The sequence below is a fragment of the Balaenoptera physalus genome, assembly GCF_965194825.1.
Source record: "Balaenoptera physalus genome assembly, chromosome: 2".
Lineage (NCBI taxonomy): Eukaryota > Metazoa > Chordata > Mammalia > Artiodactyla > Balaenopteridae > Balaenoptera > Balaenoptera physalus.
The window spans coordinates 91,209,315-91,236,104 of NC_138883.1; the positions used below are offsets into that span (position 1 = coordinate 91,209,315).

At 34.1% G+C, this 26,790-nt stretch overlaps 1 protein-coding gene across 3 annotated transcripts; it reads left to right on the top strand.

Moving 5' to 3' along the window:
* COPS2 (COP9 signalosome subunit 2) lies at nucleotides 1-26,449 on the top strand. Of its 3 annotated transcripts, XM_082453031.1 has the most exons (14): nucleotides 91-160; nucleotides 5,884-5,943; nucleotides 11,319-11,432; nucleotides 12,104-12,181; nucleotides 14,325-14,450; nucleotides 16,374-16,484; nucleotides 16,599-16,676; nucleotides 18,558-18,732; nucleotides 20,075-20,253; nucleotides 20,367-20,419; nucleotides 23,125-23,222; nucleotides 24,420-24,502; nucleotides 25,016-25,074; nucleotides 25,698-26,449. In XM_082453031.1, the coding sequence occupies exons 2-14, from the start codon at nucleotides 5,914-5,916 to the stop codon at nucleotides 25,840-25,842; spliced, it is 1,329 nt and encodes a 442-aa protein (XP_082309157.1). In that variant the 5' UTR covers nucleotides 91-160; nucleotides 5,884-5,913; the 3' UTR covers nucleotides 25,843-26,449. The 3 variants fall into 3 exon arrangements, with proteins under 3 accessions (XP_082309155.1, XP_082309156.1, XP_082309157.1); XM_082453029.1 differs by lacking the exon at nucleotides 5,884-5,943 and having other exon boundaries at nucleotides 1-160; XM_082453030.1 differs by lacking the exon at nucleotides 5,884-5,943 and having other exon boundaries at nucleotides 1-160; nucleotides 16,395-16,484.
* The last annotated feature ends 341 nt before the right edge of the window (nucleotides 26,450-26,790 follow it).

Sequence of the window (26,790 nt, forward strand, 5' to 3'; positions counted from 1 at the left end):
GCGAGGAGAAGCTGGGAGTGACGCCTCTGAGCCGCGGAGGATTGTGGGAGGAGGTTGTCTCCAATTTCTCCTCCCCCGCTCCCCCCCCCCCCGCGTCCCAGCCAAGATGTCTGACATGGAGGATGATTTCATGTGCGATGATGAGGAGGACTACGACCTGGTGAGGCGCAGGGAACAGAACTCTGGGGCCGGAGGTGGCTTCTGGCTTTAGGGGCCGGGGCGGCCGCGGCCTTTCCCCGTTGAACATGTGCTCCTTCCAGCCTCTCCCGGTGCAGTGACAGGACGAGTTTACCTCCTCCCCCTTCCCGCACCGGGCCCGGGCCCTGCCTCTCCAGCATGGGGGAAGGGAGGGTAAAGGAGGCAGCGAAGGGGGTCCCGAGCATTGCGCTCCAAGTCCGAGCGCCTCCTCCGTTTACCCCTGGCCTCCAGCGTCCGGTTCTCTATGCCTCCTCCCTCTTCCCTACCGCGCGAGCCGCCTTGGGGACCGTGCAGTGGTCTAGGCCCCGGCGATGCCCTTTCGGGCCCGGCATTCTCGGCCCCTCTTATTCACACTTGAATTGAGCGGGTGCGAAATGCTGGGAGAGGGGTCCGAAAACTAGGAGGCCTTACTGCTCCCAGGCCTGACAGCGAAAAGCCACTTGTGAGTCTCCTGGAAACAGAGCTTAATTAGTCTTGTCCAGGGTCCGTTTTGGTATAAGGTAAAGGTGCAGTGGAGAACTGAGAGCAAGGCTAGCTTTAAAAAAAGTAGTTTAACTACTTGTTCAAAGAGAAAAGCTGGTGAGGAGGTTTTGCGTTTTGTTTGTTTGGGGTTTGGCGGGTGGGGTGGTATAAGGGGATTGACACATTGGCTTTTATCTTGACTTAGTAATTTCCCCATATTCAAAGTTAAAAATATCAACAGTGTAGAACTAAACGAATTTCTGTAGCTGAATGGTGATTTTTAAAGATTCAAGGTTTAATTTATGAACAGATTTACAGGTTTTTAAAACTTCACTAACATTTCAAGTGGATATTCAAAAACATTACTTGTATGGGAACTAAGAAAGATTATCTGGACCAAGAATTAGCGTCAACTTGGCTTTGCTTTTTATTTGGGGGTGTTTTTGTGCATGGTTCTTGTATATTATGGTGATGCTGCGTTATCGTAAAGTTATGAAATAGACGCTTAGGGAAGTCTGTCTCATATTTTAAGTGCCGGAGAGTTCTCAAGATATTAATATATCATTTTGAATTAGTGTAAATCTTTGTATAGTCGTTTCCAATTAATCTTTCCCTTTTAAAAGAAGGCATATTTGCAAAAGGGAGAGGGAAATGCTTGTTATTACCTGAAATTTATAGTAGAGGTGTTGATAATTCTTAAACGCAGAGTTTTGCTAATAGTTAAGATTTCTGCCTTCCATTTTGGTTTCTTCAGATCAAGCCAGTTTTAGGCAGTGCCCTAAGTCCATTAAGAATATGTTACTTGTAATATTTTGTGCATTTTTATTTATTACATGTTTACTTATATTACAGGTATTTTTTAACTACGGAAGTGTTTCTTTTAACTGTTTTAACTAGTGTTTTTACATGTTTGTGCCTATCTCTTTTCCAAGCAATAGTTTTTTGAATGCATGACTTATTAGTACTATGAGTGAGACTCTAATGTAAGAATGACAATGAGAATCTTACTGTCTCATGAAGTACTCAGTTCATTTTCGCAAGGATTTTAATTAAACATACATGATTTAACTTGGCTATGTTTCTCCAGCCTTTGAGGGCCTACAGTACATGTACAATATAAAATTGAACATGTAGTTTTAACCTTTTTTTAAAATTTCTTAACCAAAAAAAGTAAGATTTTATACTACCACATGCAATTAAATAATAATTCCCCGCTCCAGCATTCTGTTAAATAGTCCTCCCCCCATATATCTCTTACATAGATATCATATTAATTTATTTTTTACTTCCTTAGTTAATTTCCTTAAGCCACTATGTTTAAAAAAAAAAAGATTAAGAGGGCTGGTTGCCATTTCATGCTTACATGTTGCCAAAAGAAAAGTTGTTGTTGTTTTTGTTTTTTAATAGTTATTTGCCTGGGTCTTTTCTGTTTGTTTGTTTCTTAGAATTTAAAGAGTCAGGATTGACTTGCTGTTTTAGGGAAACTTCTTTTTTATTAAAAAATGTATTGTTTGTTGGAAAGTTTGCCATCACCTCATTTTAGTCAAAATGTTAACAAGAGCCATGAGTATCTTAACTACAGATATGTTCAGTATATATTTTATAAGTTGTCTGTTGATAAATTTTAATACCCTAAATCACTTCTTGTTCTTGCCCAATCTAGTAGAAATAGGTAGTTAGGATACCACTGGAAAAGGTAAAAATTTGTTTCTAAAACTATACTGTTTTATCAAAAAAAGTAAATAATGATTTGTGCCCAAGAGCTAAACGAGAATTATGTTGGTTAAAAAAAGAAGAAACAAACATGAAATCAATTCAATATGCTTGACCTCTTATTTCTAAGATCTTTTTGACTTTTATTTGAGGCAGAAGCAGGCATTTTCTAAGCATAGGAGTGAATGGAGAAGTAGAAGACGGTACTGGTAAATGTCTTTTAATCCAATGGTAATTTTACAGATTTATATATGATAGTGTTAATAGTAACAATTAATAATAATAAGTAATAACTATAGTGCCATTCATTAAGTTAATAAGGCCCATGATAGATAAGTTAACTGTATTGTAATTCCACAGTTCAGCCATTCTAGCATGAAGTTGATTAGTACTTCTAATAATCTTTTAGAAAGGATTTAAGACAGACTGATTTCATATCAAAAATTATTCTTTAGTAGTTCCTGTTATAGGTATTGTATATTTGAACTTAAATGTTATTATTAGAAAAAAAAAATGTTGAAAAGGTAGACTAATTCTACTTGGTTAGGTATATTACTGAAATGTGAGCCTCATTATAATCACCTAGTCAGGTTTATAGTTGTGATTTGTGAATGAATGTTTACTAGTATTGTCATTCTTGTCTTAATAAATAGCTGTTTTAATGCCCTAGAAGTTTACTTCTTTTTTTCTGCTTTTTGGGGAGAGAGAGAAGAGTCTTAACCATAGGATATCTTACAGAATCTCTTATTTGTCACAACTTTAACAAGATCAGACAAATGTCATGTATGTTATAAAGAACCTTAGAACATGGTTTAGCAAATTAAAATATAACACTTCCATTTTTTAAAAAGATTTTTGAATTGACATGAATAGAATATACACTTTGAAAAAGAAGTAGTAGATTAATATAGGACAGGGGCAAAAAATAGCTTCAGGGATTTGTGTGTTTAATATTAAGACATTCACTTGTCACTCATTGTACATATAAGGAACTTGGAGGTTATAGCTTATTTTATTCTGAGACTGTTGTCTCAGTCTCTTACAAGCTTGACAAACAAAATGTTGGGGATCTTTAAAAACAGATTTTCAAACAATATACTTTTTGTGGTCTGGGCCATTGTTTTTTATGCTGTACACACATTGGGAATTCTGCATGTAGTCTTCACAAAGATGAAGTTTGATTATACAGTTGAGGCTTAAAAGAAACATGACAGGGAATTCCCTGGCAGTCCAGTGGTTAGAACTTGGAGGTTTCTTTGCCGTGGGCCCAGGTTTGATCCCTGGTCGCAGAATTAAGATCCCACAAGCCTCTCAGAGTGGCCAAAAAAAAAAAAACATGTTTAATTGTAAATAATTGGAAACACCCCCTAAATTAACAATAGTACGGGAATACTATTAATACTAATAAGGTAATAATAAATTATGATATATCCATGTGCTGGAAAGTATGTCAGCATTTCAAACCATGCTTCTAAAGAATATCCAATGATATGAAAAACTTGATAAATTAGTCAATACTCTTGGGTGTAAGGGAGGACAGGAACACATGTCACACTAGCTTAAACTAAAAAGAGTGTGTATTGGCTCACGTCACCAGGAAGTGTAAATATGGCTGGATTCATGGCTCAGATAATGATGCTGGGTCTTTTTCTGTTTCTGTCTCTCTTCCTGGGCTGCTTTCCTCACTGTATTGGCTTAATTGCCTTCACATTATATCACAAGATCTTGTGATATAATGTGTTATCTTCATAGTATTATAACCCCAAAGGCAAAAGAGTCTTCCTTGCTAGCTCTAACAGTGAAACCCTAGGAAGAACTTTTATTGATTCACCCTAGGCCTGCATCGCCCTCTTCGAACCACTCAGTCACTGTAGAGAGGGAGGATAGGTTGCTTGCCCTGCCCTGTGGGAGGAGCACTATATTTGAAAACCCTCACCTAGGAGAGGAAGAGTCGGTCACCATTGCTGTGCACATAGTGAACACATGTCCACTATAAATATGTAATCCATATTATGATTTTATTGGGTGGGGCTAAAATTTATTTTGCTGGGTGGGAAAAATATAGAAAAAATGTCTGGAAAATATGAAAAGTGTCAGGAAAATTAAAATGTGTTTCTTTCTTGCAAACCTTTCACAGTGAACCTGCATTTTATTGCTGGGGGGAGAGGGGATGGTTTACAGGGTACAAATGAACAGAAATCTTACTCTGATCTTGGCAGGGGGGGGTGGGGCACCAAACAGTGATTTTTGTCATTGCTCAAAATTTTTTAGAGTTCTTCAGAACCTGAAGCATCTAGCTTTTTAAAATAGGTAATACATGCACATGGTTCAAAAACATGAAATGTTAAAATAAAATTTCCATTTTTGTTCCCTATTTGCCCAGTTCCCATTCCTCCCCATAGGTAACCAAATACACATTTTTATCCCACTCCCCTTTTTTAAACCAAGATGTAGCATATTATATATATTGTTCTACACTTGGTTTTTTAATTTATCTTGGAGATTATTTCATAGAACTATGCAGAGAGATTACTTATTTCTTTTTATAGCTGCACTGATTGCGTGGATGTACCATACTTTATTTAACCAATTCTCTATTGATGAGAATTTGGCCTGTTTCCTTTTGCTGTTGTAAACAGTGTGCAGCTTCTTTTTTTTTTTTTTTTTTTAACTTGAGCTATAGCCAAGTTTTCTCCATTTTATAGGTGTCAGAAATTGTGTGAGTCAGGTTTGATAAATAAGTTGGGCCCTCAAACTGGATGATGCTGTTTTAGGTTGGAAACATCTAACTTAAGAATTTCAGAAGTGTTACTTAATAATCCATGTCAGTATAAATGGAATAATGTACCAGTAATTTACCACCTCTTAAAGTTACTACTTTAAAGAACATTGGTTTGAAATACAAGTTTGGGTGTATTTTCTAAAAGGCCTGTTGCATTACCTCATAGGTGTATCCTATATAATGAAATCAGAGAGGTTCAAACAAGGATAACTAATGATAAGGATGTCATTATAAGATCTCCCATAAGTAATGAGAGACAGCTCTTATGTGCTAACAATAAGATAAATTTTTTCACCCCTAATGTAAATCTGTAAAGTATGAATATCCAACAGAGTAAATTTGTACTTGTGTACTATGTCCCAAAATGAACACATGGATCTCAGCAAGAATTAGAGATCAACCCCCATAATTGACAGGAGAGGAACTGAAACATCCAGTGTAAGTGACTTACCTAAATTTACGTGACAAATTAGTGGCCAAGTCAAAACTAGAGCCCAAGTCTAATGACTTTAATGATGTTTTGTTGGAAAATTTAATTTGAAGACTGAAAGTTTAGGACAGATAAAAGAATGTTCTGATTTATACCATTGACAAATTAGGATCCGTTACCTTGAGTGAAATTTTTTAAAGTTTGGTTAATTTTATGAATGGCTAAACCACAGTTGGCTACCTAGGGCTTGGATTAAATCTCATCCTTAAGGATAATGAGACTTTGCTCTTTGCCCTAGATGCCCAACATCTAGTATAGCTGTCTAAACATGGTCAAGCCTTGGGAAGCATTGTTAATGGTGAGTCTTGTTTTCCTAGAGCACATTTCTTAAGACCTCTATTGGCCAGAGACACAAGTACATGAACTATGAAACTGACCCTGTTCAGCAGTGGCTACATTCCAACATAGAGTCAAAATTGTCCCTGCCTATTGTGTGTTGTGTTATTTTGGAACATTCACCCACTTTTCATTTCAATTAAGCAAACACTTATTGAGCATTTTGTAATATACCAGGCTCTGGGGATACCAAGATGAGTAAAAGTAAGTTCTTGCTTTTGAGAAGCTCATGGTGGGGCAGGTGAGGGGAGAGGGGAGGTGGGAACAGCAAACACGCAAGACTCCGTCTTAGAGACATGCATGTCATTTAGAAGCATGACTGAGGAGAAAATTTATTTTGCTAAGAAGAGTTGGAGAAAGAATCACAAGGTAAGCCTTGATGAATACCTTTCTCAGGAGTGTTAGGGGTGGGGAGCATCGTAGGAGAAAATTGGGAAGTTTGTTGGAAGGGGCGGTGGATTAGAATTCCTAGCAGAGAGACCAGTGTATGCTAAAGCAGAGATGTTGAAGTGCATGGCATATTTGGGGGGAAGAAAGAATAGATTTGGTTGGTGTAGATGGGTACGTAATTGCTTTGGGAAGATGTCAGGACATGAGTTATTATGTAAGTGGGTTGGGACTATTAGGAACTTTAGTGGATTTTTTAAAATCCCTTTAACACTGTTCAAGTGCTTGCTTTTTCATATATTGCTTAAATTCTTTGTTTTTTTTAAAGCATTCTTAATATGTAGGTTAAAATTTCAATTTCTCTTTTAAAAACATTTCATTTATACTTTTATAAATTATAGTTATCACCTCTTCATCTGGCATAAGGGAATTCAGTTAGCAATATTTATTTAATACTTTTCCTATATTCCCTATTTTGACTAATGGTACTGTGTGTAACCAAGTCAGCAATAGTCTTTAGAGATAACTTCTCCCCTTTCTTGTGTCCATATGATGTGTCCTTTTTATTTTACATCCTTAACATCGCATATATTTATTCTATCCCCTTCCTCTTCTCCCTGTTCTACTACTTGGATCAGACCTTCATCATATCTTGGCCAGACGGTTGTAAGAGTATCCAGTGGGCTACTTCATTACTACCAGAATGCTCTTCCTAAAACACAAGTCTAATTCCCTATAAAACATTTTAGTGCGTCTCCATTTGATCTAAACTCCTTGCTAGACTTGTACAGTTCTACTGTCTGATCCAGTTTATCTCTTATCAGCTCTACACATATCCTGTGTTTCAGCCCAGTCAGACTATTGATGGTTCTTCCAAATATGCGATGCCATTTCAAGCTTCCATGCTTTTGCATAGTTAATTGTTTTATTTCCGGTGCCTTTTCTCATCCCTGGGAACTTCTATTCCTACTTTTAGACCTGGTTCAGGTAACTTTTCCCTCTTCTAACTCATTCAAGAGTAGTTGATTACTCCTCTTCTGAGCTGCCACTGTGCCTAGTATGTGTCTCTGTTACTGCTTTTATTGTGTTATATTGATGTTTCATTTGCATATCTGTCTCAGACCATGAATAGCTTGATGGGAAAGACTTAATTTGCATTTGTTGAGCAACATTTAATTGCTGGTTTATACTAAAGATCATTATCATTGAGTGTAAATAATAGATATAAATAATATATAATAGATATTCTACACAAAAGAATTATTCTAAAGACTTCTCAAAATATCTTCAGTGTAAAAATCATGCCAGTGTAGTAAGTGAATAGTTTGCTGTAGCGTAGTTTGTATTGATGGTGTGATTCACTGAGCTGCAAATGACAGGTTAGTGATGTCATGGAGGCTGCAACATGGTGTTGCAGATCATAACACGGGACTGCCTAATTATAAGAAACCAATCAGTAACGTATCAGCTGTGCCAATTCTCATGTATTTATACATTTCAGCAGTAACACTTAAGAATTGAATTGCAATTATGCAAAAAATATTATACATTTCACTTCTTAACCCATGTAATATGAAAAACCAAAAGAACATATTCACAAAATGCTGAGGGCTGGATTAAGTCTTATCTCAATTGTAGTGATTTGGGGGAGTTATGTAGAAGTTAGAAATATCATTAGCTGGAGCCAGTCAGTTCCCAGAAGTTGCAGGTAGTCAGTCTTGTACTACAAGAGACATTCAGACATGGTAGGAAATGTAAAGGTTCCTGCCTTCAACAATGTTATAATCAGTTCAGTAATTTCCAGTAATTGAAGTTAACCTTCTGGCAACTCCGTGTCCTACTCGTGTGTGCCTCTCAGCTTCTACTTACCTCATATCCTAGTCAGTTTTTTTTTCCTAATCTGTTATGGGCCAAGAAACCAAAAATAAATGGGCTTTGAGTAAGAGTCCAGATTCTTAGACTTGGTGATAGATGTAAATCAAAGATATTTTGCTTCCAAGTTGAGGGGTGCATTCTGAAGATTTGGTTGCAGAAGAGTCATTTTCTGGTTCTAGCTATTCCCATATATTATTGAACAGTTACTACAGAATAACTGAGACGAACTGATTTCCAAAGGTGTAGAGTAGGTTTTATAGCTGTGATTCTTTACTCCAAGTCTTCCCTGAGGAGGTGACTCTTAAGCTGTAATGATATGCAGTGATTAATGGGATGAAGAGAGGTAGAAAGAAAAAGGAATGGCATGTAAAGGTGAGAACAAGTTTGGCAACTTGTGAGGTAAGGCCAGGGTGGCTGCAGCAAAGTGAATGAGGGAGAGCTTGACGGGAGATACGGTTGGGTGCATAATCGAGTCACATTTTGGTGATTTTTGATCTTGATTTTAAGAGCAATGGGAAACCATTTTTGAGAAGAGGAATGAGATAATTTACATGTTATGAAGATTATTCTGGCTGCTTACCCTAAGAAGATTGGAATTTGAAAGTTTAAAAGGAGAATGGGAAGGTTATAGTCTGTGGAGAGATGAAAGTGGCGTGGTAGACTAGGGTGGTGGCGGGGTTGGGGGGGAGTGGATGGACTTGGGATTCATGTTCAAGGTAGAATCAGTAAGGGCTTTTTATGTTCCAGCGGTATGATTGCTTTTAGCTGTTTAGCTACCTCCCGTTACAGTTTCGTGTCTGCTATTCTCTTTTCCCCTTTCTTGTTTTGTCCAGCATGCAAACTCCCATTTGCAGAGTGCCAGTGTTTCACAGGAAGTATCTTTTTACAAGGAAATAATTATCCTCCAGAGGGCGCACATTACAAAGCCATTGTGGTCAGCTAAAACTGATTCTATACTAAGATCAAACACCTCCCTCCATCTACTGGTCATAGGAAAAATTTGTCTTGTGTTTACATATTTTTGAGCTTTCTAACACTACACTCATGCACCTTTTTTCTTTCATGTGCCTTTATGAGACAATACAAAATTTCTCATAAGTATCTGCAAAAAAAGTTTACCTGTACTTGGATTTAGAAATAGCTGTTCTTGTCTTTTTCTGTTTACTTTCAGGCACAATTCTGAATTTGGCATAAACTTGCCCTTTGTAATGACTCGTAGCTGAAGGAAATAATCTCTCTTCCTAAAATAATAGTTTTTAGTACACTAATTTTATGTATATTTTATAATTCTCATCATTAAATTGAATATCATATCCTGGAACTATTTTAAACTCTTGTTTATACTGCTCCACAAAATAGTGTTACTCCAGTTTTTCTTTGTGCTTTATTGTTCCATAACTAGGAACTGAATTTATGTGATGAAAAGTCACATAAAACTATATAAATAAATTTTGTTTTATTTATTTTGATTTGTTATAAAACTAAAGTATGTTAATATAACTAAACAGCTGTTGAGTAATGTGGAATGCACATAAAGCAAATATTCTTATAAACATAGTTATATTTAGTAATAGACTACTCTGCTATATATAGATTACCATCCTAGGTAGTTAGGCCATGTTAGAATAATGAAATTCAGACTTAGGGAGTAGCAAATACTAGATTATGGAACTAAAGATGAATAGTTAACATTTACATAATAATTAGTATTTACATTGATTTTTCTCAGGTTCCATTATCAACAAAAGGTTAACCACCTCAGAATTGAAGATCATAACCAATATTTTTTTACAATTTGCTTTTGTGTTGATTCTATGGAAATCGTAGTTTTGACCTGAAGGAAAGAAATGATTCTACAGTAGTTCAAGACCCCCAGTGGTTGCCTGAAACCGAGGACAGTACTAAACCATATATATGCTATGTTTTTTCCTATACATACATACCTATAATATAGTTTAATTTATAAATTAGGCACAGTAATAGATTAACAAGAATAATAAAATAGAACAATTATAACAATATACTGTAATAAAAGTTGTACAAATGTGGTCTCTGTCCTTAATCAACTCCTTCAACTTTGCCAGAAATGTGACAATGACTTCTTCATTAGCAGATGTAGCCTCTCCAGTAATTTTTATATTTTTCAGTCCAAACCTTTTCCTGAAACTATGCAACCATCTCTTACTTGCAGTAAATGGCTTGGTGTCACTCATTGCAGGGAACCCTTTGCTGAAGTCTTTGTATAGGCTCAATGTTTTCTGGCATAATACATTACCATCAGTCAGAACATGTTTTCTGTTCACGTCCTTCACCCACAAATTTAATGCCTTTTTCATCTTAACTAAGTACTTTTCACACACTTTGGCCGTAACTTCTGCAACAGCAAAGCTAGCACAAATTTCTTTTTTCCTTCACAATTTCATGGATAGAAGATTCGTTCTTACCATGGATCTTAGCAACCTCAGCATACATTTTTTTTCTTTTCCTTAAGTTGAGAACTGTCACCTTTTCAATTAAAAGAAGCACTTTAGGGCCTCTCTTTGGCATATGTGAATTTCCACGTTTGAGCTTTGGGGCCATTATTAAGTACAGTAAGGGTAACTTGAACACAAGCACTGTGATACCACAATAGTGGATCTGATAACTGAGCCTGCTGTTAAGTGACTCACAGGTGGGATATGCTGGACAAAGGGATGATTCACATTCAGGGTGGAACAGAGAGAGATGGCAAGAGATGTTTTCGTGCTACTCAGAATGACTCACAATTTAAAACTTATGAATTGTTTATTTCTGGAATTTTCCAGTTTCCATACCTCAACTGATGGAGCAACTGAAACCATAGAAAGTGAAACCACGGATAAGGAGGGACTACTGTATTCTGCTATCCACTTGATTTTGGGTTTTCCCCTTGTTATTTAAATAATGGTTAAATATCAATGGGATTTCACCTATGTAATTAAATTGTTTTGTTTTTTATAAATGTGTGGATTTTCTCTTAACAGTATTCACATTTTAGCAATGTGTGAGTTTCTTTTCTTTTTTTCCTTCATTTTAATATCTCTTTCTAACACACAGGAATACTCTGAAGATAGTAACTCTGAGCCAAATGTGGATTTGGAAAATCAGTACTATAATTCCAAAGCATTAAAAGAAGATGACCCAAAAGCAGCATTAAGCAGTTTCCAAAAGGTTCATATTTTTTCTGGCTGATTCTGTGTCTTATATTTTTCTAAATGATGTCTTATATCAAGTAAATTCCAAGTGATTTTATCTCAGTAATATGTTTGGATACTTAGTGATAATCCTGTAAAATAAGTTTGCATTATGCAGCAAAAGCAAATATTTCAAAAGGGCTATCCTTTTGTTTTTTCCAATCAAGTTATCTATAGAGCAGGGCCATTGTCCTGAAAAGCTAGTATGGTTCTGGCAGAAGGAGAACCAACATGCTGGTCAATAGTTATTATCCCTGCACTCGTGGTCCTTTGTCTTTTGGTGACAAATCACACAGGTGTGGTTTCATTATTAAATAGTGTGATTTCTTTACTATTGATAAACTTTTGGGTTATTCTTACCAGCGGATTATTCACAGGAATAAAAAGTACTTCTGGGATTGTATAATCAAGAAGTAGTTCTTATTTAATCTTTTGTTGAAGAAACTTCAAAATAAGCTCACTTATCCTTAAGTAAGCATTTTAAGGCTGGTTTCTTTTCTTAAACCTATTAAAAATGACATTGAGAACTAGAGTTCTTGGGGCAGTGTTTTTCATGCATATAATGTAAAATTAGTTTACAACTTCAATATTGAGTGTCATTAGAAAATAACGGTATTAAATTATACTGGAAGTTTCTTCTTTTTTTAGGTTTTGGAACTTGAAGGTGAAAAAGGAGAATGGGGATTTAAAGCACTGAAACAAATGATTAAGATTAACTTCAAGTTGGTAAGATTTGTTTTGGGAGAAATTAAACTGTTAATGAAATTCTGTACTTAAAAACCTCATGGCAACAAAATGTCATTGTATCTACTTCTCTAAAATAATTCTGTTGATATGTTTCTATATTTAGCCTACTTTTCATTTGTGACTACAGTAGTACTAAATTTTAGAAATTCTGCATAGGATACAAAGTTTTCTGTTTAAGAAAACTTATCTTTTCGATACATGGGCAGTATTTAGCTGCATTATTAATAGAATGACTTTTCGCTGCCAGGCTAGCTCAGTCAGTAGAGCATGAGACTCTTAATAGAGTGACTTTTCAACAAACTATTAGTGTTTATTTAGGAGTTCTGAGGTTCTACTTTTTATTACAAAATGTTCCTCTTCCACTGATTAGGGCCAAAACCTAAAGAAATCTACTCTCTTAACATACTAGAAGTGGTTTAGTTTTTGAGCCCGTTTAAATGTATGCCACCCGTAGGATTTGATTTTTACCATTTTACCTTGAGCCAAGATGGGAAGCAAGTGAAAGGAGAGGATTATTTGTATTTTGTGTTATTTTGCCTACCTTCCTTCTCTACCTTTTATTTGCTGTAGTAGCATCTCTGAATAAGTTGTGGTTTACAAGAGTAGTTTCAGCTTCCATCCCTGCCACCTCGTTTTTGAGTTAGATTCAGAGTCGGACTCATGTTTCTGTGTAGTCCTCTTGGGCAGTAAAAAGTTGGAAAGGTTTGTTGTCAGCTGCTCTGTGCGTTCACCACTGCAAATAAAAACCAGTAAACCTAATCGTCCCTCGATCTTTAATTACAGTAACATAATTTTTGAAAAATTAGCTTTAAAGTTATTGTGGCATAAGGAAATGAAGTCAAAACTAACTTTTTGCTAAAATCCTATTTCAGTATCAAGATATAATCTCAAAGTTGGGACAGTCATATTTCTGATTTCCATTTTGCTAGGAGATACGTTCTATCACTTGGGTTTTAGTGGCTCATTGAGAGGGTGTTACCTATTATTTACCCCCACGTGGTGCTGGTATACTTGGAAATGAAAGTAGTTTGATGTATATTGCTAAAGCTTTTCTCATTGTTCTGTTTCTTCTCACCTACCCCTACTAGTTTTCTTTTTTGTAATTCACTTGCTTAGAACGTTTCAGGGCATCTTCTCATGTTTTTCTTTTCTTGTCCTTCATGCTATATACCAGGGCAGAACATAGTCATAAGCAGAAAAATTACAGTGTCATTAGTTTATTCTTCACCCTAATAAATTTACATGTTCTGTTATTCAAGAAAAAAAGCATTATATCTGCCATTGCTCCACCTCTGTGATTAAAAGTAGAGTATATTGTTAATCCCAATAAAGAGAGGGATTAACAGCGCTTGGAGATTGTGGGGACTGTGGATGCAGGTTATAAGGTTAGACTCATAAGTTGACTTATATGATATGCTCTGAGGGATGATAGAACCCTCTGCCAAAACATTTAAGTGCTGGAAATTTCACTAATAGTCCTTTATTTCCTCAGATCTTTCATGTTTCCTGGAATAACCACAGTAATGCAAATAGTCCTGCAAGGAATAGCAACAGTAGCTACATCTGCTATTGAGTAGAGCCTTAGGTGGGAGGACTTTTCCCCTTTTTAGGGGTTGGGAGGACTTTTCTTGATAGTGGGATGAGTACCTGGGCTTGAAGAGATTCTTTCACCTCACATTTTAATATAAGAGCCTGCCAGTAATAGGGAGAGAAGAAATACATAACTATTGTTAGAGAGCTTCCTGATGAAGGGGTAAATTTTTAGGAAAGAATATTTGAAAAGTAGGACTTATTTCTATCTTTTGGTCTATGAATATTTTAGTAGTTTTTGTGATTTAAATAAATGTGCTTGCTGTGCCGTGAGGAACAATATCTGAAATTTGGAAAATCTGTAAGTGGTACTTTTTCAAAGCCTAACTTCAAAAATTTGATTCATTTACTAGTAATCTAGTAATTTCAAATTTAAGCTAAAATGTTTATAATGTTTCTGTCATATAGTTTCTCTATTATTGAAAAACTATTATTTTTCAATTAGCTAGTAATATGTACTATAATCTTAATCATGTGTATATATCTTAGTAAATAAATATGTACCTAGTAATGCATTTTTCTTCCCTCACAGACAAACTTTCCAGAAATGATGAATAGATATAAACAACTATTGACCTATATTCGGAGTGCGGTCACAAGAAATTATTCTGAAAAATCCATTAATTCTATTCTTGATTATATCTCCACTTCTAAGCAGGTTAGATTCTGTTTTTCCCTCTTAGTGCTTATCAATATGTTTATCATTTATACTAAGGGCTTTGTTGTTTTGTTTTTAAGGCCTAGAGGTTTTATTTAAGCAGTTATGCTCGTTTTTATTTTTGGTATGCTTTAAAAATAATGTGTATTTTATTCTTGATTACAGTACTAATTGTATAATATTAAAAGATTATAACCCTAGCTTAATCTCTTTAAATATCATCTTCAGATACTAACAATCTGCACACAACTTTTGCAGGCTTATATTAGACTCCCATACAGTTACTATCACAGTTCCTTCTAATAAACTTCATCAGCACTTCAGCTAGCCACCCTGAGCCGTTAATACTTAACAGTGAGTCATAGGTGGTTTGTGTAGATTTGATTAGATAAAGATCCTTGTGAGGAGAACCTGTACTCATATCCATTAGTAATTGGCATTACTCATCAGGTGTTCAATTCAATAAGTGCTACTATTACAAAGAATAGGTGGATGATGGATGATGAAACTACAGTGGATATGGGGAATGATAGTGCTTTCATTATTCTAGTCTTTGATTATTAAGAAAAGCAATGATTATTTTATTGCTGAGGTAATTTTTAATTGGACTGTTTGTTCATATTCTTTTAAGCAACATAGTCCTAAGTTTCAGCTTTCTTATGCTATGATATTTGAGCACAAGAAGTATTTTCTCTATCACTTAGCATTTCTTAGAACGTTTGATAACTTTCCGTACTCAAAAAATGTTCGTCTCAGAATCAGCGTCTTTCATTCTGTCTTTTCTGCTAGATGTTGTTTTTATTTTTTGAGGCAGTTTATTTTTACTGTTTATATCTAAAATACATGTAATGGAAACAGAGGAAGATAAACTTATGTTCAGAACATTAACACTTAATGGCACTAATTCTAGAGTTCTTAAATATCAGGGGGCTTTTCTTAAGTGGAAAAATATTTTCTGAGTTTTACAAACGAGTGTTATCAAAACATTTTTTTGTACATTATTCATAAATGGTATGCCAGATATTGGGGGGGGATTAAGTAATTTAAAACTTTAAGATTGTGTGTTGCTTCATGCTATTATATGTAAGCTTTTTGTCTTTTTGAAAGTAAGTATAGATATTGGTTGGGCAACACTTGACTTACTGTGCGATCGGCAGTCGTGAATAAATAGGCAACCTTTTCTGAAAGTATCAAGCTTTCCTGTTCTCATGGCCCTCTTACCTCTTGATCCTGTTAAGTAGAGACCTAGAGAATCAGGTATTCAAACAAAGGTAGAGCCAGAAGCGGGGGGGGGGGGCGGGGGGGGACAGAGGAGCTTATCATAATGCAAAAGAAACAGCAATTTCCATTTAAAAAGTCGGACTTATGAACTGATGGTGTTAGACTCAGCTAAAATTGTGCTAGACTTTTCCCTCCACTCAACTCCAAGAGTTTACCAGTAACTTAAAAGCTTATAGTCCAGTTAATTGATTAGTGGCACTTATAGAAGAATTTTTGAGGGAAGAGGCTTATTCTTTGTTTCTTTAACAACTTACTTAACGTTTGCCATATAGTAGGCACCAAGTAAGAGTTGAGTGCATAAGATATACACTATTAATAATAAACAGCACACCTAGTTCTATGTGCATGTCATTTACTTTGCTAATATAGAGCAAGTTATTAGATTGAAAAGGACAAACCTATACTACTAGAGCATTAGACATTATCTGGGTTTTATTTTTTTTAACGTATAAAAACACATCTTGGCACTTTTTGTAAATTTGGTCTGTACTTTGCTAAGGTTTTGTTAATTTTGTGGACTGTCACAGACATTCAGTAAGATACAGATAGTGTATCTTATGTATATTAAAGTTCAAAGATGCACTTTTAGTTTGCTCAAATTAACTTTATTAACAGGTACAAATTTGCTGTTTACAATTATAGAATTCTGATTTTTTATGTCAGATGGATTTACTGCAGGAATTCTATGAAACAACACTGGAAGCTTTGAAAGATGCTAAGAATGACAGACTGTGGTTTAAGACAAATACAAAGGTAACAATTATAATTACACTTTTTTCTTTTGAAGAGTGGGCGGGTATCCTTGATAAACTCTATAAAGATGCACCTTCTGTTGAAATCTTTTAATTTTAACTATTTTTTTTACAGCTGGGGAAATTATATTTAGAACGAGAGGAATATGGAAAGCTTCAAAAAATTTTACGCCAGTTACATCAGTCCTGCCAGGTAGCATTCTTTTATTTTTTCTTAATATTTCTTCATAATAAAAAAGCATAAGAAAAAATTGAATTTGAAACATTGTTTAGGAATGTTTTTGTTCAAGCATCATTGCAAAAATAAAATTTGGAAAATAAGTTACCAGAAAGCTAATTTTTTCTGAGAATTACATTTCTTCCTCCTAGTCCTAATTTCAATCCTTATCTTTGTAGAATGAGGCATAGGTATCAATAAATGAACAGACCAGTCATTAATTCTAAGAATAAGCCTTTCATATTTAATTATGTACCCTATGAAAATTGGAAAGGATATTATAGACATACATCATAAAGATATTTTATATTCTAGTTTTCATGTATGAATCCTCTGTAACACCACTGTCCCATAGAACTTCATGTGATGTTAGGAACATTCTGTGTCTGCGCTCTCCAATATGGTAGCATCAGGTACATGTCATCAAGCACTTGAAACGTGACTAGTGAGATGAAGGTACTGAGTTTTTAATTTAATTTAAATTTGGATAACCATGTGGTCTGGACAGTACACCTGTATAACTTTCTAAATGTGAGCTGTAATTTTGTATTTCCTTTTTTGTCTTGATCAATAAGTTACTTGATATTAGTTTAAATATTATGTAGAAATACTATTTTAAATATTTTTATGCTCTTTCAATGCCATGTACTCTTATTTTAATTATATATTTTATTTCTGTGAATGGGTAAAAAGTTAATCAGAAAAGTGTTCTAAATCATCTGCAGATATTTTCATTTAATAATTTTACCTTTTTTTAGTTTTTAAGAACAGGAAAATGTTTTATATTTCATAATATGTTTGGTTTATAAGGCAGATCAGTCATTTATGGATTGTTTCTTATCTATACATTCTTAAGGAAAGCTTAGTCTGATACATAACCAGCTGTGTGTTCACTTCCACATGAAATGAAAATGATTGAGAAGGCATTTCTAGTTTTAAAAAGTCTTACAATATATACATAAGGAATATGAAAAAGCCCTCTGGGGAAGTTTTTGCTTGGTTTATTTCAGAACATAAGGAAAATGCCATCTGGATTGTAAATAACATTAAAGCATAGAGAGATGCGTAATAATCTGAACGTACAGATTGTCTTACATATCGTATTTTTTAGTCTGGTTGTGACTCGTTAATGAATAACAGATAAAGGGAAGGTTTAAGTTGGAAGACCCAATAAATAATAAATTTTGGCTTTGTGTATATCAGTGCTTGATATTATGATTATCTGACTGTTGACCATATTCTGTTTTTCATGGCCTGTGTTTTGTGGGGTGTTGGTCATCTTTCAAAGTCGAACTCAAATCTCCCCACCTTTGTTATTCCTTTGACATCCCCCAAGAGAATTAGTCCTTTCTCTTCCATTCTTGGCACTTGGTTCATACTTAACTAGAGTTATTATCATTTATATTATAATTTATCTGTTGACAGATTGGTCTCCTAGGTTGTGAACTTTTTGAGATCAGGGACATTGGCTTATTTAAATTACCTGGCACTAGGAAGGCACTTGGGAAGTGCTTTTGATTGAATCAGTGGATCTGAAGTAGTTGTGAAGATTTGGAGAAGACCATTCATAATCTCCTAGATAAAACAAAATATTGCAACTTTTATACATAAAAAAATACCTCTGGCCACTTTTTTCCTATTGAATGACTAGGAAATACAAAAATGACTAGAAAATGGGTTCCTTTTTGGCCATTGAAGGTCATGTTCTTAGTAATCTAGGTCCCAATTGAAATTTGTAATGCATTTTCCCACAGAATTAGTATTATAAGTGTAAGGTTCTCAGGGTAACTCAAGTAAAAATCACTAGGTTGACTCTGAATTCTGTCTTGACTAAATGTTCATTATTTGCTTTCCTAGACTGATGATGGAGAAGATGACCTGAAAAAAGGCACACAGTTATTAGAAATATATGCTTTGGAAATTCAGATGTACACGGCACAGAAAAATAACAAAAAACTTAAAGCACTCTATGAACAGTCACTTCACATCAAGTCTGCCATCCCTCATCCACTGATCATGGGAGTCATCAGAGGCAAGTTTGGTTTGGTTTGGAAAGGGTGGGCAGTGATATCAAGATATCAAGGTGTCCTTACATATGATTGAATGACTCTGAAGGTTGTTTGTTTTAGTGAAAATAAAAGGCAAAGTAGTGAAGTCAAAGAAATGATCTAGTCTTAGAAGGGAATTAGGATGAATTTTTGTCTGTGTAAAATTTACATCAGTAAAGATATTATTAAAAAAAATTCACCATCAGAAGTTCTATTGTTGAATTGTAATGATATATATATAAAATTACTTTTTTTTAATGATTTATTTATTTTTTATTGAAGTATAGTTGATTTGTAATGTGTTAATTTCTGCTGTACAGCAAAATGACTCAGTTATACATATATATATACATTCTTTTTTATATTCTTTTCCATTATGATTTATCACAGGATATTGAATACAGTGTGCTGTGCTGTACAATAGGACCTTGTTATTTATCCATTCTATATGTAATAGTTTTCTATTAACCCCAAACTTCCAGTCCATTCCTCCTTCCCCGCTCCCCCTTGGCAACCACAAGTATGTTCTCTATGTCTGTGAGTCTGTTTCTGTTCTGTAGATATGTTCATTTGTGGCTTTATTTTATATGAGTGATATCATATGGGATTTGTCTTTCTCTTTCTGACTCACTTCACTTAGTATGATAATCTCTAGTTGCATCCATGTTGCTGCAAATGGCATTATTTCATTCTTTTTTATGGCCAGGTAGTATTCCATTGTGTATATGTACCACATCTTCTTTATCTATTCATCTGTCGATGAACATTTGAGTTGTTTCCATGTCTTGGCTACTGTGAACTGCTGTGAACATAGGGATACATGTATCTTTTTGAATTATAAGTTTCTCTGGATATATGCCCAGGAGTGGGATTGCTGGATCATATATGGTAATTCTATTTTTAGTTTTCTGAGGAACCTCCATACTATTTTCCATAGTGACTGCACCAACTTAACATTCCCACCAACAGTGTAGGAGGGTTCTTGCCTTTCCTCCACACCCTCTCCAGCATTTGCTATTTGTAGACTTTTTAATCATGGCCATTCTGATTGGTGTGAGGTGGTACCTCATTGTAGTTTTGATAAAATTACTTTCTACTTCAACTGAGAATAAAGATTTGCAAATGCTTGTTTGGCTGATGTTTAATGAAGAGCTTGCTTTTAAGAATTAAAGTATGTTCCCTTTACACACTTCAGGAGCTATTTCAAGATATAGAATTAAAAGACTGGAAGCACTGAAATAGTTTTCATTTGATTTTTATAAAGTGTTCAATCTTGTTATTACAGAACTGAAAATGTCCTCTTTTCTCCTGTTTTATTCTTTACAGAATGTGGTGGTAAAATGCACTTGAGAGAAGGTGAATTTGAAAAGGCACACACTGATTTTTTTGAAGCCTTCAAGAATTATGATGAATCGGGAAGTCCAAGACGAACCACTTGCTTAAAATATTTGGTCTTAGCAAATATGCTAATGAAATCGGGAATAAATCCATTTGACTCACAGGAGGTATGTTTGTGCTCTAATTCTTCATTTCTATCAGCTGTCCCTTGTGAAAATAAATGTATTCTTTCTTTGTACATACATAGTTAATTCTTCTTCTTTTTTTTTTAACTGTTTAGGCCAAACCTTACAAAAATGATCCAGAAATTCTAGCAATGACGAATTTAGTAAGGTAAGCTTTAATATTTCAGTTAAGGTAAATTACCTTAAAGCAGTGAATAAATAGGAGAGAGGAGAGAACTTTTCAGAATTCAGTTAATACTCAATGTTTGCTCTCTTGTATTTTGTCTTGAAGTATACCAAAGTTGATGACATTTTTGAAGTCATTTATTTTACTGTTTCTGTTAGTCACGAGATTTTATAAGTATTCATTATCTGTGTGAGTGTGTACACACACTGTTTTTCAGTAGAAAGCTGTAGAGGTTTTAAAACAATTTCACAGTGTTACAGTTTCTACCTGCCTTAATCCAAAATGAAATTATGAATTGGTCTACATTAGTCAAGAATTTTCAGTAAGACAGTTTCTTTACTTGTATATTTTCTTAATTGACAAGATTAAAAATCACTTTAAATAAATTTGCCTCAGCTAAATTTCTGACGTAAGGAGCAGCAGAGGTGTCATACTGGTAAGAAATCTAAGGATTTATTGTTGCCTTTTGTGGAGAAAGATATGACTAATTATAGCTAATGACTGAAAAACCTGCCATAATCAATTAATATTAAACGAAATTAAAGAAAATGAAACCAAGCAAAGAGCCTAGAAAAGACCTGTTTTGGTAAAAGAAATCAATAAGCAAGAAAAATTTTCCTCTGGGCCAGGAATAGATGGAGCCTAGGCTTTAATGGGCTTTCTTTATAGAAAACTGAGGAACTTACTAAGTTTCAAGTCCATTGTTTAGATTGTACGGCTGAGTACCAAGACAGGAAGAATGTAGTTAGGGACATGGGGCAAGGTTGGGTTTTTTTGTTTGTTTTCAGGTACATGTAGGTAATTTAGATGACCAGACATTCTCTTAATAGTCTTTTTTTAATTTAAAAAAGTACTGTTAGGCTATAAATTATGAGTCACCTACATATAAATTTTATATACCTGGAGAGAATAGCTTATTTCATAATACTGTTTAAGCTTCTATGTAAAATGTCCTCATTTACTTCGTTTTTATTTGGCTATGACTTTTACAAGTTACTGGGCTTTTTGTTTGTTTGAAACCTTAATTTTAGCTGTAAAAGATAAGAAAGATTTTATTTTATGGGGACTACGAATGGTTAGGGGGTAAAAAACCTAAACTGCAACATTAAAAAATCAGTTTCTTTTTTATTGTTTACTTCTTTAGTTTATCTTAATATGTATTTGTTGAATTAAGTTGATTTTAGTTATGAAAGGAGGCTTCTCCGTCTTTATTTCAAATAGTTTATTCTGCCTACATTTGGCCACATTAAGAAATTATTCGATTAGAGGTTAGCTTCATAATACTTTAAAAAAATGTTTATTAAGTTAAATTGCTAAGCAACAGTTTAACTTTTAAAACTCTTAAAGAAATATTGAGGGAAAGTTTTGCCCTAGACATTAATATTTTGTTCAAATTAAATTGGTTAAATGCATTAAATAGATTAAAGTACTGATTTATCAGACCTTTAAAAAGTAATGGCTATATTTGTATATTTATTACGTCTTACAGTTTACTCTAGTGAAGCGTCTGTATTGGAACGCTAAAACTTATTTTAATGATAAATTTTGAAAGAAGTGGCCTGTGGTGTTCCACATTTTGTGTAAGATTTTTTTTTAAGCCACTTAAATAGTGGAAGAATGTCTTTTGGTTAAAATATATGTGTGTGCAAGTGTTTTCACTATTTGAATATATCCTCCTATAGTATTATATATTACAGTAATATATTTGGGGTAGGTAAGAAAAGTAATGCTTCCTAATTTTATCTTCCTAGTCAGTTGCCAGCAGAATAGAGGAAAATAATTCCTGTTGAAGCACTTGAATCACCTGTCCCTAACATGAAGTTACATTGCGACCCAACAGATGGAAGCACAGCAGAGGGCGTGCAGAATGGCTGATGATATGTCTTACATATAAAGCAGACAGTGGTGCCATATCCAGAAGGTTGGCTTCTTCCTTCTCAGCACCTTTAGCAATCCCCATAGTGCCTCCGAGAGTAGAGAGTAGACATCTCAGAGAATCATGAATGTAAATCAGCCTTTGGCCTTCTGCGGCAGTGTCCATCACTCTCTACTTTGTGTGTGTATCCCATTTGGCACTAATTATCTGCCACCAATGTTTCTGCTGTATAGCTCAGTGGAATTTTAAGGCTAGAGAGAATTGAGAATCTCATGTTCCCTTTAAGAAGTTTTGGCAGTTGCTGGTACCTTTCTAGAAGATAAAAATTAGGAAGCTGCATTTCTGAATAACCTTCAGAGAGGATATTCTGTCTTATATCCAAACTCCTCCATACAGTAGTATGCATGAAACCTGGTTTCTTAGGGATTAAACGCACAATTTAACCTAAAAGCATCAAGCATTAAACAGTTATTAAACTGTTGTCAATTCTTAGCAATACCAAGATTTAGAGAAGATTTTAATTAGCTATGTATAAATATAATATTATAACCCCAGAAGATATAATTTATCTTTCCTTTATAAAACCAAAAGCATTAAAAAGGAAATTCATTTTATTTTCAGAAGGATACGTAAAAAAAAAAAAAAAAAAAAGAAGGATACGTGTGTGTTTAATTCCAATTTCCATGACAGAAACTATAATATAATTTAGATTTTTGCATATAAAAATTGAGAAATAGGCTCTTTGGATTATCTGATTTAATATATGACTTCTTCATGTTTGACAAAATTTATGCTTTTCTTTTTCTGTTAGTGCCTATCAGAATAATGACATCACTGAATTTGAAAAGATTCTAAAAACAAATCACAGCAACATCATGGATGATCCTTTCATAAGGGAACACATTGAAGGTATATTCTTTCTGCTGAAATTGTTACTTTCTTTGTCGCTGTCAAACAGTACTTCTTAATGGAGCTACATGGAATTAAGCTGTTTTTCTTCTGTTTATTGCAAAATATAGAAATGTTTCTAAATGCTATCATGGAATGGAATATTCCTTAAAATTATAAAGCTGTTTTAAAGAAATCACTAGCCAATTTCATTTATTAATGTAATCAAGTTCTTATATGATGTCCATTTCATTTAAGGTGGCTGTCCCTTTTACCTTCCTATTCTAATTTAGATAGATACTGTTGCATGTTTATTACTGATGTTGAAGTTCAAAGTTAATTTTTAGGATTTATTTTTGACAACAAAAGCTTTGAAAACAGCCTGTTACTGGTAATGCTGAGATGCTCTTAACTTTGAAAAGGTAGGCTAACACTGTACCAACAAACATATGAGATTTTTAATAAGTTCTGATTAACAAAGATAAAAGTCGTCTCTTTGTTCTGGAACCACTTATACCTCCAGTGTTCCTACCTGTTATGGAGCTATTTGAGGGTTTTTAATAACCATTTGGAACAACTTATTCAAATACTTAAATTCCAGATGCATTAAGAAAATCCAAAGATTAGAAGTAATGTTCTTTTGTTCCTCACCTTCCTTTCTCTTTCATTCAACAGACATTTTTTAAGTTCTTATTTGGGCTTAGAATGATACTATATTTTGTGGGCATAGAAAATGTAGGAGTCTTGTGCATGAACTCCTATCTATTTTTTTTAAAGGACACTTACATGAAGAACTAGGGAAAATTGTAAAATCATTGTATAAAATGTAGTACTCTAGGTTTTGAGAGAGCATAAAATAAGGAAGCTTGGCGGGTATAAATTAGAGCTTCTTGAAAGAGGAAACTGTAGAGGAAATGATGAGCAGTAAAGTATTATTGAGAAGGCAAGAGGATATTTTAAGTAGTATCACAACATGAGCAAAATCAGGGAGGTGGGAACAAGAAAAAATTATGTGAAAGGCAGCCTTTAATCGTACTGTGCATCTGTTGAACCCAGATGTTTTTAGACACAAATACCTTATGTTCTTGCTAGAAAGAAAGATGTATTTTGAGAAGATAAATGATATAGTTAATTAATATAACTTAGAAGTACATAGTGATTCATAAAGATATACAAACTAGTAAATACAAATGTGTTATTTTAACTTTTTTCTTTCAGAGCTTTTGCGAAACATCAGAACACAAGTGCTTATAAAATTAATTAAGCCTTACACAAGAATACATATTCCTTTTATTTCTAAGGTACTTTTATTCATTGATTTTAATATTTATAATTTGTAGTTATAAATGCAGTATACCTATCTTCTATTTAAAAGAGTAATTCTTGTTAACATTTTGTAATACTACGTTTTAAAATACAGCATAACTTAAGGTTTTTCCTTTTAGTTTGAATTTTTCTGTTTTCCTGGCATAAATTGAGTTAAAAGAAAAGAGAAATAAGGAATCATTAAGTTTCATTTTAAAGATTCCTCCAGCCTCAGAGAAAATTGTAGGAGAGAAAGTGGTTAAAATATATAATGGATGTATGGCTAACCCCAACCACAATAAAATTATAGCAGGGGTATACTTTTAAAGTTAACAAGTTGGATTTTATCAGACCTGTGTTCTCAGAAGTATTTTGAACAGATAATGAAATTTGTTTTAAATTTTCTTTTTTAAGTGGTAGAAATGAATTTAAAATCAGAATAATTGTATAAAATCATAAAGTCTTTCAAAAAGTTAATTAGTAGAATTATAATGAGTCTCTTGTCTTAGGAGTTAAACATAGATGTAGCTGATGTGGAGAGCTTGCTGGTGCAGTGCATATTGGATAAGTAAGTACTTGACTGTTTTGTACCACAAAATGTTTAGGACATAAAGTTTGAATAATGATGGCAAAGGTAACAGTTGAATTCTTGATTTTCCATAAAACTCTCTGGCTATGGTTTTCTATTAAAAGAGATATATGTGTGTGATGTCTTTTTATAAATGAATGATCATATTAAGCACATGATCTTTGAAAAAGTTCTAAAAGACTTTTCAAAAGGTTTCTCATTCAGTATATGGCCCATATACAGCTAGAGAATTATTTAATGGATAGTATTGTTTTGTTTTTAAAGTTTAAGGTGTGATATATAATAGTTTGGAAATTGTATCTTTCTTAAAGGCAGTATGTTATTTAAAGCTTCACAAATTACATTTGCTCTTGATTAATTGGGTAAGTATATGCCTGTTGGTTCTTTCAATGAAATTGGTGAAAGGTAGCTGAAATCTGGTTTCTGTCTAAAGTTTGAATAAGGTAGTGAATGTTAAATTAATGCTGAACTCAACCATTCAGTGTAGGCAGCAGCTTTTTTCTTTTGCATTTATTGATATTGTGACTATTTTATGAAGTCCAGAAGATATGTTTAGTGAAAATGGTTTGTAGACATATCTTCTTTTATTTATTTATTTCCAGCACTATTCATGGCCGAATTGATCAAGTCAACCAACTCCTTGAATTGGATCATCAGAAGAGGGGTGGTGCCCGATATACTGCACTAGATAAATGGACCAACCAACTAAATTCTCTCAACCAGGCTGTAGTCAGTAAACTGGCTTAACAGAGAACAAGCTTTTACAGACATACTTAAGGCAACAGTGCAGAGATGTAACCCTTAAAAGAACTGGGAATGGCAAAACTACTGTCGGTTGATGTGTCCCGAAAATTATTGGAGTTATGGCAGAAGTGCTTTTTTTGATCAACTGGTTTGTGTTTTGCTGCTGCATTTATCCCAAGAAAAACAGCTTTAATCTCCAGAAGAAAACCAAAATGCCGTGGGATTTATGCTGTATTGACATCTTGCCCTAAAACATACAACATCATAGTAATTTGTCATGGGCAACATGACCAGAGAGAAGATTTTTGTCATGATTTTAAATACACTGACACGCTACTGTTGGTTAAATTTAAACATGTTTTACCTGCAGAAATTCTCTCACAAATAACCTGCAATAACTTGAAATGCATACCCTTTTGAACACTTCCTTTTCTCATGTATAAATTAAAATGTTTGCTGCATTTTGCAAAATGTCAGTTCTCCAAAAATGTGTCCGTATATTTCTGTACCTGCAGTGTAGTAAAGGTTTAGATGAAACCCCATAATTATAGTGGCATACTGTCACTTAGGTTTCAAGCAGCAAAATAAACAGTGCAGCTCAGAAATTGTAGTTTGGTTCTTGATGCGTTTTTATTACATGTGGGGTTTTGTTTTGTTTTTTAGTACCTTAGAAATGTCAAATTATTTTTCTTCAGTTAATGATAAAAAGCCTGGGAGCAAATAAGTTGGTTATTTGCTTTCAAGTTTTTAAGGAGAATTAGTTTCTAACAAAACATTTGCATAGTACTTAACTTTGAAAGTGATACTTTAAGGGAATAAAATCCTTTTTTTTTTTTTTTAAGAATGATACTCCTTTTTAAAAGATTCTAACTCTCAGAATGTTCACTTTAAACAAATACGCCAGAATATAGACAGCTAAATGAATGTTACCCTGCATCGTGATCATGCTGG

What these genes read in the sequence shown, in the direction of transcription:
- COPS2 (XM_082453029.1), top strand. Translation starts at nt 107, where the DNA reads ATGTCTGACATGGAGGATGATTTCATGTGCGATGATGAGGAGGACTAC. An exon ending in ATGAGGAGGACTACGACCTG is followed by an intron (nt 161 to 11,318) that starts GTGAGGCGCAGG and finishes TCTAACACACAG; the next exon opens with GAATACTCTGAAGATAGTAA. An exon ending in TTAAGATTAACTTCAAGTTG is followed by an intron (nt 12,182 to 14,324) that starts GTAAGATTTGTT and finishes CTTCCCTCACAG; the next exon opens with ACAAACTTTCCAGAAATGAT.